Source organism: Microtus oregoni, unplaced genomic scaffold (assembly GCF_018167655.1).
Source record: "Microtus oregoni isolate MIOR12 unplaced genomic scaffold, Mior012 000023F_ref0000262, whole genome shotgun sequence".
Taxonomy (NCBI): Eukaryota; Metazoa; Chordata; class Mammalia; order Rodentia; family Cricetidae; genus Microtus; species Microtus oregoni.
Genome location: NW_024543082.1, coordinates 36,002,286 through 36,019,164, shown reverse-complemented (window position 1 = coordinate 36,019,164; position 16,879 = coordinate 36,002,286). Strand labels below are relative to the sequence as shown.

Here is a 16,879-nt window from a genome sequence, read left to right as displayed (position 1 = left end):
CCACGGTTGGGTGTGGGGAGTAGTACTTGCTGTTGGTGAGTGTGGAATTCAATCTAAAAGGAATGTTCTGAACATGTTTTTAAACATTAATAGAGACCTTAGAATTTACATAACAAATTAAAAATTCTCTATGCTTTTCCCATTTTTAATGAATAAACTTTATAATTTGGAGTTAAGTGGAATATCTGTTTTCCTTCGCCATGTACATTTCTGTCTTCAAATAATTCTTTTTGAGATTTTATCATCAGATTTAAGTTTCTGTATCTTCTGGACTCATTAACTTGTTTTCTCTTTTGTTTGTTTGTTTCATTACTCAATTGGGAATTATTATTTTCTCTTAAAACTCCAAAGAGGGCCAGCAAGGTGGATCAGTGAAGAAAAGAATTCAATCCCTGTAGCCCACATGATAGAATCAGGAAACCAACTCCTAAAAGTTGTCCTCTGACTGACATATACAACAGACACAATAGACAGACAGACAGACAGATAGATAAGATAAGATAGATGATGGATGGATAGATAGACAGACAGACAGATAGATAGATGGGTGTTGAAAATACGCATAAAACAAGTGGCTGGAATTCCTCGTCTTGCTCCCCAGATTAGTTTCCTCTGAGATTAATTTAAGAGTAATAAAACTAGCACTTGGGAGGCAGAGGCAGGCGGATCTCTGTGAGTTCGAGACCAGCCTGGTCTACAAGAGCTAGTTCCAGGACAGGCTCCAAAGCCACAGAGAAACCCTGTCTCGAAAAAAAAAAAAAAAGAGTAATAAAACTTTTTAGATTTGTGATGTCAAGTTTAGGAATGACCAGTTAGTAGTTAAAAGCATGTTTTTGCCTCTTACCTCTAAAGGACAGCCTAAGGCATAAGCAAAAAGCAGCATAATTCTAAAGAGTTAGATATCTAGGTTGGCTGGGTGCTGGCCTCTCCTGATACCAGTTCATTTTTCCCAGTATGGGCATTTGTGCAAAGTCATCTTTATGGGGAAGAACCCTGCACACACCATTCACGTGAATATTTCATATTTCACTCAATACAGCACTTTGACTCTTCTTAGGACCAAGGAAAGGAGAAGCCGCCATAGTGATTAAGTAGTTCTGTGTCCCTGGCATAGCCAGAGGACAGCTGCCTTCTGTGAACTTGAACTTGAGCCATATCTGTCATTGGAAAAATAGCTGAGTTTCTTGGATATTCAATTTGTCAAGCATACTGCTTTTGAATTACTTTGGCCACATGCCATAGGATGTCGAAAGATGTCTTATGACTCAAAAACTTCAATTATTCAGGGAAGAGAAGTGAGTTTTCTCATTTGGGCCTTGGGAAGAAAATTAAAAGCAAGCTGATTTTTATTTTATCTTTAATATGAAACAGACCTTTGCCAGTTTTTAAGTTATGGTTTATAACTGGTGATTGATCAGAGACTCTCTGAGGCGCTGATAGATATGTTGGGCCCTCTCTGCCTGGAGCATGCACTCTGACAGCCTTCACGGGGTCAAAGCTCCTTCATGGATTCTGGTTAGATGCGTGGCCATTTGTCTTTAGCATTCTGCTCATGTTATTGGTAATAAAAATATTATTTTAGCCACGTATGGTGGCAAATGCCTTTAATCATAGCACTTAAGAGATACAGACAAATGGATCTCTGGGTTTAGTGCCAGGTAGGGCTGGCTACATAGACCCTGTCTCAAAAACAAACAACAATAACCCAAAAATTTATTTTAAGCCATATGTGTTGCATGTGCCTTTTTCTCAGACACTCATCAGCTCGAGCCTGGAGGACCTCTTCAACCAGGAGCCCAGGGACAGCCCAGCCAGTGTAGGCAGTCATTTATCCTGTAATAAAGTTTTTTCAATCTCATAATTTTTATTTACGTACTATATGTTTTATAATCTTATGGCTGTCATATAATTATTTGTGGTAAAATGTATCTAGTGGTTCCAGAATTCCTATTTACTGATTTCTCATTCATTAAGAAAGTGGGCTAGGAACCAGGTGTGGTGACATGCTCCAGCCATTTGGGAGTTCAAGATCATCCCCAAGTACATAGTAAATTTGAAGCCAAAGAAGACCCTGCCTCAACCCACCTCCACTCCCACCTACCCCAAAAAATGCCCTGGAAGTACAGCTATGTGGTAGGATGTTTGTGTAGCGTGCGCAAGGCCATGGGTTCAATCCTCAACACCGGGGTGTGTGGGGGGGGCATACCATATTAGATAATATTGCCTGCATGTGTATGGTAAAACATTTCATACCCTTGAGTGAAACTAATTCAAGAAAAACCAATGAACTTACACACTCAATACTATTATAAGTGTTAAGCCACAAAGTACATAATTTTAGTGACTAGCTTTAGAGAGAAAAAAGTTCATTACTGCCGATTGATGCCTTATAATGTCTTTTTGGCTTTGAAGTAGAGAAGTGTGCTAAGGGGTATGTGTGTTTTATAGAGATTTTGAAGTCGCTTCGATTAGGTTGCCTGTCAGGAGAATTTGATAAGTTAACAACTCAACTCCATGTTTGCTATCTTAATTTTCCCCTGAATGAAAAGGGTACCTTGAAGTAACTGCACTGACTCCAGCCTTAGTGGTGTTGAAAGGCGACTGAGAAAAGCCAACTCCGCCCCTGTGCAGGACCCTGCCCCATACTGTTTTCACCATGCTGAGGAAGGAAGGCCATCCACTGCTCTTTAGTGCGTATTCTGGCTATGTACAGAAGTTATTATATAGAACAGTGGTTCTCAGTCCAAGGGTCTGGGTCACCGAAGACCATCCTGCATATCAGATATTTATTTTATGATTCATAACAGTAGCAAAATTACAGTTAAGAAGTAGTAACGAAAATAATTTTTTGGTTGGAGATCACCATGACGTGGACTGCACTAAAGGGTCGCAGCAGTAGGACGGTTGAGAAGCACTGACTTAGGAATGCCCGACTTTCGTTGTTTCGTATCGTCTGAAACTCCTGAATCCAAAGAAAAAAGATCAGAATGCCTGCCAAGCCTGCTCGGCTCACCTCAGTTTCCTTCAAGCTGATTGCGTGTCTCAGTGGTGTTTGACTTGGATGAAATAAATAGCAGAAAATCTTTGCTGTTTTCCAGTCCGCATCATAAGCCGCAAGAGCCTTCTGTTAGCCTTCTTTGACAGCTGCTGTTTTACGCCTCCTAAGCTTCGTTTCCTTGGAGGCACTTGAGGCTGCAGCCTTTTGATTGTTCTTAGGACAAGTTCAGCCTTACCTGTGATGTTGTCTGGAAAATTAAGTATGATTCTGAATTGTCGGTGTGGTTGATGCTTCGAGCTTTGTTTTTATAGCCATTTCAATGGTGTGATTGTTTGGCGTTGGTTCCATCAATCGCCTCTTGTTGCTCTTTCGTTTTGTGCTGCTTGCTAACCCATCTCTAGCTGCTTCTATCTGTCTGGACTGGCTCGCTCATTAACCTGCTTCTAGCCACAGCCTGATTCCTTGAGTTCGACAGAGACAGGAAATGTGCGTAATTCTTTGGAAAAATGAAATGTCTTGATTTGTGCACGTGGTCTGTTGGATCCATTGGGACTTCATGGCTGATGTTCGCCCCGGTTTCACAATACCTCTTGTTAAATGTTTTCAGTGTTATCCTCCTAAGACTAAATGATATAAGAACTTGTTCAGTTTTTCAATCCAGGGTTTCTCTGTGTAACATCCCTGGCTGTCCTGGAACTCACTCTGTAAACCAGGCTGACCTTGAACTCACAGAGATCCACCTCCTCTGCCTCCCGAGTGCTGGTATTAAAGACAGACGTGTGCCACCAAAACCGACAAGAACTTTTATTTTTTAAAATGCATAACTAGGGAATGAAAAGATAACTCAGTCAGTGAAATGCTCGCCACATAAGCATGAAGACACACAAGCCCTAGGGCCTGAGTTCAATTCCCGGCACCCACATACAAATGTGAGTGAGATGGTCGGTCAGCCGACTTTTAGTGAGAGACACTGCCTTAACACAGGGTAGACAGGGCTGGAGAGGTGGCGCAGTGGTTCTTCCAAAGGACCTGGCACTCACAGGATGTTTCAGAACCCTCTGTAACCCACTTCCCCGGGATCCACCATGGACACCAGACATGCACAGGATGTACAGATAGATACACATGCAGGCAAAATCCTCATACTCATCAACTCAGGTTACGTAGTGACCATGTGTACAGCTCTCTAGGACTAACACCAAGGTCAGACTCTGGCCTCCACCTGCCCCTCACACTCCTGCCCACACGTCCTCCTGACCTTATGTGCGTACACCACAAATCAGTGAGTAAGAAGATAGTGAGCAGTCAAGTTCCTGAACCTCACACTGGTTTTTCCCTTTCCTTCCTCCTCTTAGCATGGCAGAAACTGGGGTGTTGCGCTGTGGATGATGACGGATGAAAGGAGGATAAAATGTAAATCTTCCCAGATGTGCACAGCCTCTGGTGAGGTCTCTTCCCAGATGTGTGTGTCCTCTGGTGAGATCTCTTCCCAGATGTGTGTGTCCTCTGATGAGGTCTCTTTCCAGGTGTGCATGGCCTCTGGTGAGGTCTCTTTCCAGATGTGTGTGTCCTCTGGTGAGGTCTCTTCCCGGATGTGCACAGCCTCTGGTGAGGTCTCTTCCCGGATGTGCACAGCCTCTGGTGAGATCTCTTCCCAGATGTGTGTGTCCTCTGGTGAGGTCTCTTTCCAGATGTGTGTGTCCTCTGGTGAGGTCTCTTCCCAGATGTGTGTGTCCTCTGGTGAGGTCTCTTCCCAGATGTGTGTGTCCTCTGGTGAGGTCTCTTTCCAGGTGTGCATGGCCTCTGGTGAGGTCTCTTCCCGGATGTGCACAGCTTCTGGTGAGGTCTCTTCCCGGATGTGCACAGCCTCTGGTGAGATCTCTTCCCAGATGTGTGTGTCCTCTGGTGAGGTCTCTTTCCAGGTGTGCATGGCCTCTGGTGAGGTCTCTTTCCAGATGTGTGTGTCCTCTGGTGAGGTCTCTGTGTTGGGCCAGTGATAGACGCGATAGCCTCTGACTGTGTGTCCTGGCCCCTCCTCAGGACACTAGAGTTTGATTTAGGGTCATTCCCAACAGTTGCTTCTTTTGTGTGCTGGCACTTAACTTTAGCCAAGAATGCTTAGATGAATTGATCTCTTCTGCTTGTGTTAGACAATCAGTAACCAGATTATCCATTCATGTTATTAAAAATTATTCTTTTCCTTAAAAATGACTATGGAAGCCTATGTGGCTGAGTTTTGACATAATGCTGTCAGGTCATAACATCCCATGGTGTTCAGTTAGGAAGGTGATGAAAATGGAATTCTTTCTCCCACTGAGAGTTGGCTTTCTCTCTTCCATCACAGCTTCAGAGTGGGGCTCTGTCATTGTCCCCCAGTGGCCATTCTTGGATGCCTCTGTCCCCTTCCTAGCTAAGCCCTGCCCCAGGTATCCCTATTCCAGCAGCTGTATACCTAGGGCTGCCGCCTCAGGGATAGCCCAGGCTGCTTCGAGCCACGTTCTCCACGCTTGTCCTGTCCAGTTCTCCCACTGGAGCCCCTTCCCCCCCCCCCCCCCCCGTCCTGTCTCTAGGACCTCCCACTCTCTACCACCCCGTTTCCAGTAAGTTACCTCTCTCTTGAGAGGGACTGAGCCGGGGGCTTTGCGTGTGCTAGGCAAACGCTGTGCCCGCCACGCCAGACCCCTAGCCTCATGTTTTTCATGTCATAGGTACTTACACTTCTGAGCTTAAGTATTTTATCACATAATTTGTTTGGTTTTCAGTAGGCTGGCAGGAAATTGCAGTTATTTCTTGGGGTATCAAATCGCAAAAGATTACTATCGAATTGTAACTTTTTACTTTGAAAGTAGCTGCTGCTTTGGTGGGGGCAGTTGGTGCTGCACATGTGTTTTTTGTGCGGATAGAGACTCTCCAATAGATGTGATTTGAAGAAAAATAGCCCCCATATCCTTGGGGCTCAAATTCCTAAGAAGGAGCTGAGGGTTGTTTGTTTTGTTGTTGTTAATCGGTTTGGTATTTTGAGACAGGGTTTCTATGTGTGACTCTGGCCGTCCTGGAACTTGCTTTGTAGACCAGGCAGGCTTGGAGAGATCTGCCTGCCTCTGCCTCCTGAGTACTGGGATTAAAGAATTCTTAACAGTGACTGTATGTGAAATGCAGTGTGTGTTTTCAAAGCTAGGGGAAATTGGTATGGATTAGTTATCATAACTATAGGTTTATTCATAAATCACAGTATCATAAAACTAGTTGCCCTCCAATCCTGTAGAGGCTTTTCCAGTGTTGCTCCCCCAGTGCCCTTCACAGGCAAACTTACCCTGGAGGTGGAGTACGGGAAGGGCTTGACTTACAACACTTCCCAGTGTGTGCAATCCCAGATTCAATCCCCAGCTGCACAGATAAGTAAATGTCATAAGGATGACATAGCGTGCTGCAGCCTGCTGGACTGTGCTCTGGGACAATGACCGGTAATCAGTCATGCCAAAATATAGTGATTTCAATTTCTAAGTGAACATTTGTCAACCCTGAAAAGTCACCTGCCAATGTCCGGGGCTTTGCCACTGTGAAGCGTTGCATGCTGGTCAGCTGTTCATGTGCTTCTGTTCAGGTCTTCATAACCTGCCCTGATTCCTCCCAGGAACTAAGGGAAATACACAGCAAGCAGCAGCTGCAGAAGCAGAAGTCCATCGAGGCAGAGCGGCTGAGGCAGAAGGAGCAGGAGCGGAAGAGCCTAGAGTTAGAAAAGCAAAAGGAAGAAACTCAAAGGTGAGTCAGACTGGACCCTCTTGGGGAAACCGGGGTTTGCTCTGCTGGGTCTCACTTCTCAAAGGTGCCTTCATTCCTCATGTATGTGGGCAAACAGACATGCGTATATAAATCCTTGCATATGTAAGTACCCCTGAAGTTTTCCCTTAGTTCCCAGTGCTCTCCGATGTGGATAATGGAAGCAGACAAGGAATTAGGACATTTGGTTAGCTCATTTGCATGCCAATGACCAAAATAGGTTTCCAGTTCACAGCCCGTTAATAACAGTGATGGTCAGAGTGCACCGTTTGAAAGCCAAGTCCCCGAGCTCGCTCGCCACGCACTCCAGCTAGGACTGCTCCTCTCAGGCTCCTTTCTTCTTCATTGCAACTGCAGATTAGGCCTGAGTACAAAGGCGAAGATTCGCCATTGCTTCTCAGGACACAAACATACTTTGTTTCTGTTCAGATGCTCATGCCAGTTGTAGTATTTTTCCAAGTAACGTTCTGTGAATTTGTTTGTTACCTTTTCGTGTCTCTGATTTTGTTCATGGGTGTGTGCTATTTGAAATTCAGTCAATTTTAGAGTCCAGGAAACAAGAATTACCAAATGTCCCAGCGGGATGCTACAAATTAATAAAAAGGGGTTATTGAAATTACCGTGAAAAGAGGAGGACACTAGACATTTGGGGTGACTCGGTGACGGTGGGCAGAGGTCTTTCAGGCCGGCTTTGTTCTGAGCACATAGGAGCGTCTGAGCCTGTTTTGTGTTTGTATGTTTTTATTTTTAATGCTGGGGAGCTCATTCCAGTTTATTACACTGGGCCTTTTTTGCTGTTGTTTCCCCTTACAGTGGGACTCGTTGTATGTGTCAGTTAATTCAAACTCAGTTTTCCCCCCAACTTCACGTTATAGAGTTGTGTGTGTGTGTGTGTGTGTGTGTGTGTGACTGTGCATTCGTACAGGTTTGTGTGGTTATGCATATGCAGAGATCAGAGAACATCTTGCAAGAGTAGGTTCTCTTCTGCCATATAGTTCTGCAGGTCTAACTTACGTCGTCAGACTTGATATACGCAAGCGCCTTTCTCAGCTGAGCCGTCTCCCTGGCCCCCAATTGTTGCTATAGTTCATGAAATGCTTTACTAATGCTGCCACGTGAAACTGCACTCCTCAGAGTATAAGTTAGCTGAAAATGTAATGTAGGAAATACCAACCTACAAATAGAATATGTAATACACATTCTAACTAGCCGTATTGGTAAATAGTACCCAAAACTTAATAAGTCCCTTATGTTTTTACTCTCTAGTAAATGCACTTTGACGCTTTTTGGAGGTGGAGGATATTGAAGCAGTTTCTCTATCCATGGAACTCGCTATGTGTGTGTCTCTCTCTCTCTCTTTTTTACCCTCTAATAAATGTATTTAAGTGCTTTGAAGGAGAAGTGTTGGTGGTGTGCATTGAGATAGGGTTTCTCTGTGTAGCCTGGCTGTCTTGGAACTCACTCTGTAGACCAGGTGGGCTTTGAATTCACAGAGATTCTCCTGCTTCTGCCTCTAGAGTGCTGGGATTAAAGGCGAGCACCACCACACCTGGCCTTTCTGTGCTTTTTAAAAGACATATGTATATTTGGGTTTTGGCCTGAATGTATCTCTGGGCACTGTGTATGTATGGTGTCTCAGAGGCCAGGAGAGGGCGTTGGATCTTGTGGTTCTGGAGTCACAGGTGGTTCTAGCTGTCCTGTGAATGCTGGGACCAACCCAACTCACCCAGTGCCAACTCTCCAGTCCCAGAAGTCAGTTAACCTCTGATTGACCTTGAGGTTTGGGAGCGAGGCCTCAGCAAGTCAGTGTGGTGCCTCTGCCTGGCGGGGAACTGTAAGAATGTCGTAGTCCTGCGCTCACTTAGGCAGTACCCATCCTCAGTATGTTGGATATTTTCTGTTTTCATAGCGTTTATGTTCATCCGTGTTCTGTGGTTGTTTGGGGGTTGGGTTTTTGTAGTTTAGTATCAGTTTCAGCATTGAGATGTACTTTTTCTTGGTCTTATTGCCACTTTATGAAATACATCATTTTCTTTTTGTGTTTTTTTTTTTTTTAAACCATGTGATTTCATTTTGCTTAGAGCCAGAGAGGCCGTTTTGTGGACTCGGTTGTCTGTGTACAGAGTAGCATTCCTTCATGCTCAGCAGCTCTCTGGCTAGGGGGCGCTTTTTGTTGATCTGAGTGGCTTCCTCGCTGTAATCAAGCATCTTTGTTGGCAGACGAGTTCAGGAAAGGGACAAGCAATGGCTGGAGCACGTGCAGCAGGAGGAACATCCAAGGTCACGGAAACCCCACGAGGAGGACAAACTGAAAAGGGAAGAGAGTGTCAAAAAGAAGGAGGGCGAAGAGAGAACCAAACCAGAAGCGCAGGACAAGCTGAGTCGGCTTTTCCATCCGCACCAGGACCCTGCTAAGCCAGCTGTCCAAGCACCCTGGTCTACCACAGGTATCAGACGGGGCCGAGGCTGTTCAGTGGTAGAGCGCTGTGTGACGCAGGTCCCATCAGAGTCACCCCATATATGTTCGTGTGTGTACAGCAGACAATGTCATCTCCCAGAGCCTCCGAGCAATGTCTGGCTAATCAGGCTCTATCTTGATGACAGGTGCTCACTCTGTAGACCAGGCTGGCCTCAGACTCAAAGAGCTCTGCCTGCCTCTGCTGAGTCCTGGGGCTAAAGGCGTGCACCACTCCCAGCTTGCTTATATTAATACCGACTCTGTGTGGATACTGTAGCTCTTTCCTCCCCAGGAGCATTCAAATAGCCCTCCCTCCACTGATATCCAGGAGACTCTGCAGACCTGATCCCAGTGGCCAGAATCCTGTTATCAAACCCTGTGTGTCACAAATGCTGAGCTTGGCCGATTTTGCAGAAATCACTCACTGTTTCTCTAGCTTTCCCTGAAGTTGCTAAGCTGTCTCAACTGTTTTTGTTTGTTTGTTTGTACACTGGGTTTTGAGCCATTTCAAAGTGAGTCTGGTTTTTTTGCTCTTTCAATACAATTTGCCTCTTTAAGAAAATTAAATAAAGACTGACCTAAACTTGTTTAGAGAAAGTTAACTAATAAAAGCTGTCTCTTAGATAATATCAGGTACAAACTGAAATGTATTTTCAAAATCCATAACCACATAAGAACAAATACCCTGACACCACCTCAAACCTTTTCCTTGCTCCCTGGCTGCACAGTGGGGGATGGGCGTGAGGTGTGGTGCTGAGCAGGAGCCCTCGTCCCTGCCTAAGGTGCCAAAGCTGGAAGAAGGACTGGCTTGGGCACCTAGGAGGGCCAGGGCAGAGTAATCTTACTATCTGGTGGTTTTTCTGTGGTCTGAAGAGGAGTTCACGTTCCTTTAACCTCGGGTCCAATGAAATCTCTGTGCTGTGTATGAGCTGAGGATGCTTTCTCCCCTCAGAAGATAATAATCTATCTACCCCACTGCTTTTCAGCCAAGATGGCTGCCAAGTTACAAGCTAGTGTGTAGAAAAATTCAGAGGGCTGTAATTAACTGTTAGCCAGAGTCCAAGAGTGTCCTCTGCCTGAATGCATTTCCGAATTTCTTCATTTGATTTAAAGTCTAAATTGTTTTCATTTGTCTTCACCCTTGGGCTTAATCGTTACCCAGAAGTGCAGAAGACTCAATTCCCAGGGTCCTTAGGATGTTATGTGAAGTCAACACTTGGGGTCATGTGATCTTGTTAAGTACCCCAAAGACTGTTTATGTGGATAGCTGTGTTCTCTTCCTCTTCCCCTGCGAGAAAGCTCTCCAGCCATCAGACCTGCTGGGTGGGGAGCAGAGCTCCTGATGAGTTACAGATGTGCAGAGAAGGCTGTCTGGGCTGCCTCGCCCACCACACTCAGTTCTGGGAACTTGTGGAGAGTCCACTGATGAGCTATCAGTGATCTTAGCTGCTCCTGTCAGATCTGTTCTCTCTTAGCATTCAGTGTGTGTTTCAGAAATTCCTTTAATGGGTGGAAATCTTTGCAATACAATGTCAGCGATTCCTGTAATGTGTCCCTCCTCTTCCTAAACAGAGAAAGGCCCGCTTGCAATTTCTGCGCAGGAGAACGTCAAAGTGGTGTATTACCGAGCGTTGTACCCCTTTGAATCCAGAAGTCACGATGAAATCACAATCCAGCCGGGTGATGTAGTCATGGTAAGAGATGGCAGCCAGATGGCAAAGGTGGCGAATTTGGCATCTGCCCTCTTCTTTACACTTTGTTGCACAATCAGGAAATCTCCAGGTGTGACATCCAGAAGTGCAGGGTTGAGGCCTTGGAAGCAGCAATTCAACTTTGCTTCCTCTTTATCTAAATGGAAGTTTTGTTTCAAAAGTGTGTCTAGACAGCAGGCATTAGCAACAATGTTTGTATTGACCTTAACATACCTTCAGTCCTATAATACTGATAGTGTCTAAGACTAGACTGCTTACCTGTGACTAAGAGTCTTTCAGAAATAGTTACAAATGTAGAATTCCTTCATTCACAGCTGCTGCCAATATGGTTTGGTTTTGTTTACGTAATGAATTAAACACAGAGAATCTGCATTGCTATAGAAAATTAACAGGATGTTCAGCTTTGCTTTGTCGCAGTTTATGCTCTCTGGTATATTAACAACCCAATACAGCCTTAGAACTGAAATGTTATAAGAACTCATTTTAAAAGAGAATAAAGCGCTGTGGTTGATCTAAATTATTTTCTAAATGACAACTTGAGTTTCCTCATTCACTTACAAGTAACTGAAAGTTAAGAATTGAGACATACCTGTTGTTCATCCTAGGGCACAGAGCAGAGATCTGTGTTGCTTTAGTGGGGAAACCTACCATCCTGCAGCTGTAACAATGGCACTGACTCCTGGAGTCGCCTAGCTGGCCCCCAGCTTGAGTCAATGAGTAGAGTTTAGATGTGCTGTAAGGTGCGGCATTTCATTAAACATCTTTGCCTTGCTTTTAACCCTTTGCTTTCCTGGTGGAGGTTAAAAGGGAAAGGGTAAGTGCCTCCTGTCAGGAAGTCTGCCCCTCGCTCGTGTCTCGTTCTTTAAGTCGCTTTAATTCTGTGTAAGTGAGCGGATCTTTGGATGTCGTGGCAGTGAAAACATGTTGGAATTCGTACTGTAGGGTTGTGCCTAAAAGAAACGTGTAAATTGTGAGGGTTTGTGTGCTGGGCTCTGTTTGCTGGACTCAGTCTGCAGGTTCCGTATTTGTCAAGGTTCTGCCTAACGCCAGGAGTTCCAGGTAGATTAAATTTACAGTTAAATGTTCGAAGCTTTTTCTTTTAAAAGAGATTAGAATGATTTCCTGGCTTACAGAGCCACTTATTTATTTCCTTCCTTCCTTTCTATCACTGGGTCTCATGTAGCTCAGGCTGGCCTCAAACTCTTACTTGTCCTGCCACCATCTCCTAAGAAACATGGGCATGGAAATAGTAGAGACTGACAAGTTATTTGTCAATCTCTTGCCATTGCATAATCCAGGGCTTCCTTCTATTTTTGTCAGCATTGTAACCATCAGTTTCTCCGATTCTCAGAACTTCCTTGAGGAATAGCAGGGTTACACTTTAGTCCTCCATGTTCCCCCTTTGACTACAGGAAGTCTTGGTTGTGGGAGGGAGGGGTCCTTAAGAACTTTGCTTTTAGAATCTCTGCTTTGAGACCAGTTTGCTCCCAAACTATTTTTCATTGTTAACAATTTGATGTGCCATCTTGTGTGTTGCCATATTCTGAAGGTTTGATTAAATAAATAAATATAAGATGATGTCTGCCATTCGAATATTTAAGTCGTTTTTGGGAAAGGCATGAGGAACAGCAGAACCGTGTCTGTGATGTAGGTCCCTGTGACTGTCCAGCAGCCTAGCAACGCAAAGAGGAAAGGAATCGGTGTCAATGCTGTGCTCGGGCTCTTCCAGCTGCAATGGCCTCCTTTCTAAGGTTGCCCTTTCCAGGGTGTGCGCGCGCGCGCGCGCGTGTGTGTGTGTGTGTGTGTGTGTGTGTGTGTGTGTGTGCGTGCACACACGTGCACGTATGTGAGAAGTTTGCCGACTGTTGTGCGCTGTCCACACACCTGGATAAGCAGTGAGAGGAACTTACTGCCATTTTCTGTTAAGATTTATCTGTGGAATGAACACCAGCTGAGCAAATGCTGGTGCCAAGATGGGAGTAGTATCAGGTGTGTCAGACTTGCTCAAGGAATTTCAAAAAAGTAACTGTGCTGTCAGGGTGGCTTAGTGTGTGAAGGAGCAAGCCTGGCCTGGCCTGTTTGATCTCTGGAGCCATGGAAAGAGAGGAGGGAGAGAATCAGCCGACAGACAACTCTTACCCATCTTTAATCCATCAGATCTGCAAGGGATCTGATGCCCTCTTCTAGCCTCCAAGGACAAGTGGGCATACGTGCCTATGTGCACATAGACACACAATAACTTTTTAAGTTAAAAAAATTAAGAGTTCAAAGGACAGTTGGATAATGTACCCCAGGGTAGGAGGGGTGAGGAATGGATCAGAGTCCCACAGTCCCCCAAACCTAACAGTCTCTCCCTGGGCTCCATCTCCTGAAGCCTCTCCCACCTCTCAATAGTGTCATCCTGTTGGCACACAGCCAAGAATGTTGTTCAGGACCCAGATGTACCAGCAGCACTTCCTCTGGAGCCAAGTTGGAAATTTAAGAAAAACCAAAGCTACCTAGTGAAATGGAGACCAGGGTGCATGTAGCCATTAGACTTTAAACATTAACCAAGTTGATTTAAATCTGGGCTGGTCACTGTGCACATTTGACTTTTACACCCAGCAGGTGATATATATGTGACTAGTTAGTATTAGAATTGCTCTGAGCCCAAACCCCAGAAATGTAATTGCTTCAATTCCATGATGTTCTGTCAGAATTACTTCCAGAGAAACTGGGGTGAGTGGGATAGACCTGGTTAGACAAATTATATAAGATTGTATTAAGAACGAGACTCGTTGGGGGCTGGAGAGATGGCTCAGAGGTTAAGAGCATTGCCTGCTCTTCCAAAGGTCCTGAGTTCAATTCCCAGCAACCACATGGTGGCTCACAACCATCTGTAATGGGGTCTGGTGCCCTCTTCTGGCCTGCAGACATACACAAGACGTAATATTGTATACATAATAAATAAATAAATATTTTTTAAAAAAAAAGAACGAGACTCGCCCTGAAGAGCCACCATCGGGTGAGTGTGCTCTGTGAAAAGTCCACCTCCTGGATCCGCCATGCCATAAATTATGCACTTCACTTCTCGGTCTGTCATAGGCTATTTTTCAGAACTGATTGGCACATTGGGCAAAGTGTTCCAAATCCAAGGAGAAATAGTTCTCATTTTCATAGCCTTTTTTTTTTTAAGTTAGGGTTGCTGGTGTTCAAAAGAGTTCTGAAGTAGCCAGGAATGGAGTATAAAAAGGTTTATTTATCACAGAAAGAATAGCGATCCACAGTCCTCTGCATGTGCTGGGAACTGGAACTGCATCCAGCAGCCAAGAGGTCCCTCCTCTAGCTCCTGAGGATGTGGTCTGCGGGTGGCAGGCCGGGTGTGGTTCCGTAGGGTCGGACATTGCCTCTGGACTTCTGATCTCATTCCTCGTATCCACCCAGACGGTGACAGTAGATCCTGCATCACGGTGAGATGAAGCAGTTGGCATTTGTGGCAGTGAGAGTCCCAGACAGACAGTAGTCAGATATCGAATGGGTCCCTGTAGGAGATGACTTGGCAAGAAGTTAACCAGAGCCAGGGTTCCAGACAGGCTTCCGGAGCAGAGAACCAAAGCTTGTTCTGAGTGAACTAGATTGAAAAGTAAGACCAAAGTCCAGATGTGAGAACACTGTATAAAGTCAGAGTTGGATTTTAAAACTGTGTTGTTAAACTTTTATGCATACCAAGCAGAGTTATAAAGATTTATCAGAAGCTGGGAGTGGTGACACACATTTTTAATGCCTGCACTTGGAAGGCAGAAGCAGGCCGATCTCTGAGTTCCAGGCTAGCCTGGTCTGCAGAGGGAGTTCCAGGACAGCCAGGGCTACACAGAGAAACCCTGTGTCCAAAACAACAACAACAAAGATGTATCAGTTTTCAAAGCACCACGCTAAAATGAGCGTGTTAGACAAAGACACTGAGTCCTCCAGTATGTAGTTAATAGCCACAGAACCTGGATTTACAGTTGAGGCCCTCTGAACGCAGGGCCCGCTCCATCACTGCAGCCGTCATCTTTTGTGTCTGATATAAACTCATAACTACGTGGCATTTTCTTCAGTCCTGAGCTGGAGGTCGAAGAGCTTGACCGTCAAGCCTGCTAGGAAAGCATGTGTGTGCCATGTGAGTGTGCCCAGCTAGGGAAGTGTGTGTTCCATGTGAGTGTGAGCAGCAGTTATCAAACTGTAAAACCAACCCACTGTCATTGGAAACCCTGTACATGGCCTGAGAGTCCTCCCCTTTGAGGCTGGAGAGATGGCTCAGCTGTTAAGATCACGTGCTGCCCTTCAGAGGACCAAGTTTGGTTCAAGTTCGCTGTTTAGACCTACCCTATTCCTGTGTGTTCGGAAAAGCCACCTGAGTGTCCGGGGAAGTGCTGGATGGCGTCAGCTCCAGGCCACTGTGCGGTGTGAGAATAGAACTCCTTGGCCTCTGGTCCTGGAGCCAGCAGAGAGCATAGTGTCCTCCAGAGCATCCCCGCTGCTCATAAGCCAGTGAAGTAACTAGGGATATGTAGGATGGCTTGGGCCATTTTGAATAATTCCTTTGGGGCAGAAATGAGGTTAAACACAAGCATTTGGCACAGCAGATGACCCCCTCGGAAAATTTTAAACAAAAGGCCCTACTCTTTGTGTGATTTCGTGGATCCTAAAATTTAGTTTGTACAAAAGAAAATTATAGTCTCACTAAAACTGATGATGGCTGTAAATAACTTTCATTTCCTCTAAACACATGGGTCAGCTTTGCTTCCCAGCAAAACCAGCTACGGTTGTTGTTTTCTATCCTCCTTGTCCTTATTCTAAAAAAAAAAAAAAAAAAAAAAAATGCTTAGTGGGGTTTTTAAGAATACTAACTTTATGTCGGTTACACTCTTTGCTTGAAGTAATGAACCTAAGTCAAATTATTTTTAATGATTACATGGCTTCTGATTGGAGAAGTATCAGGTCAATTCACAAGACAGATTGTCCAAGGATCTGAGGTGCTTTATCTGAGCCATGGTCAGGAACTCGGGGTGGGGGTAGGGTGCGGTGCTGAGTAGAACAGGCTTTGTCACTTTTATGGACGTCTGTGCTGTGTGTCAGTCCTGGGCAGAGCCTTGTGGCTGTGTTGCGGTGGAGTGGCGGATGTGTTCAAGGGCTAATGACTTTTCATTTCGGTCAAACATTGTGACTTCCCACAGGTGGATGAGAGCCAAACTGGAGAGCCAGGATGGCTTGGAGGAGAACTGAAAGGAAAGACGGGATGGTTCCCTGCAAACTATGCAGAGAAGATTCCAGAAAATGAGGTTCCCACCCCAGCCAAACCAGTGACTGATCTGGCATCTGCCCCTGTCCCCAAACTGGCTCTGCGTGAGACGCCCGCTCCTTTGCCAGTGGCCTCCTCTGAGCCCTCTACAACCCCCAACAACTGGGCAGACTTCAGTTCCACGTACGTGTTCACATACTGTCTTTGACAGGTTTGAAATCCAAACTTAGTCATTGTTTTCTTCTTGCAGTTTGTAGAGTCTTGAGTTGTTCGTCTTTGAAAGGGCATGGCATGTGTTCATTCCTCTGATTGGCCTACTGACAAGTTGGGGTCCTTGCCCTCCAAGCCAGATTTAATAATACCATTGTCAAACAGCAGTTTATAGGGTCCACAGGAAAACCGTCTATGCTTGGTCCCATCATTCGTCTGTATCCTTCATCTTGGAGGAAGAAATGGAGAAGTGCAACTTCCTAATAATCTCTGCTGACATTTGTGCCAGTCAGCAAAATATTCAGTTATTTCCTGCAGGCTGGGAAATGACGCTGTTTTGTTAGCAAGGAGCAAAAACTGCAGTCAGTCATGTGGTTTGGAACAAGACAGAAAGTGGTTTCTGTGGAAGCTTTCTGCTGTTGCTAACCTTGAACAAACGGGCAGTGTGGAGAAGGGTG

General features: G+C 45.2%; 1 protein-coding gene across 10 annotated transcripts in view; it reads left to right on the top strand.

Moving 5' to 3' along the window:
• Positions 1-16,879, top strand: part of Itsn1 (intersectin 1) — a 188,675-nt gene that overhangs the window by 102,664 nt on the left and 69,132 nt on the right. For 7 of the 10 annotated variants that reach the window (XR_005976225.1, XR_005976224.1, XM_041672967.1 and 4 more), the window contains exons 17-21: positions 6,633-6,760; positions 8,999-9,225; positions 10,809-10,930; positions 11,748-11,762; positions 16,147-16,394. Coding sequence is in view for 8 of the 10 variants with exons in the window: in XM_041672967.1 (XP_041528901.1) it covers positions 6,633-6,760; positions 8,999-9,225; positions 10,809-10,930; positions 11,748-11,762; positions 16,147-16,394 (740 nt within the window). In the remaining 2 variants the exon portion in view is untranslated. The remainder of the gene's footprint in view (positions 1-6,632; positions 6,761-8,998; positions 9,226-10,808; positions 10,931-11,747; positions 11,763-16,146; positions 16,395-16,879) is intronic. The other 3 variants (XM_041672968.1, XM_041672965.1, XM_041672964.1) reach the window with 1 other exon arrangement.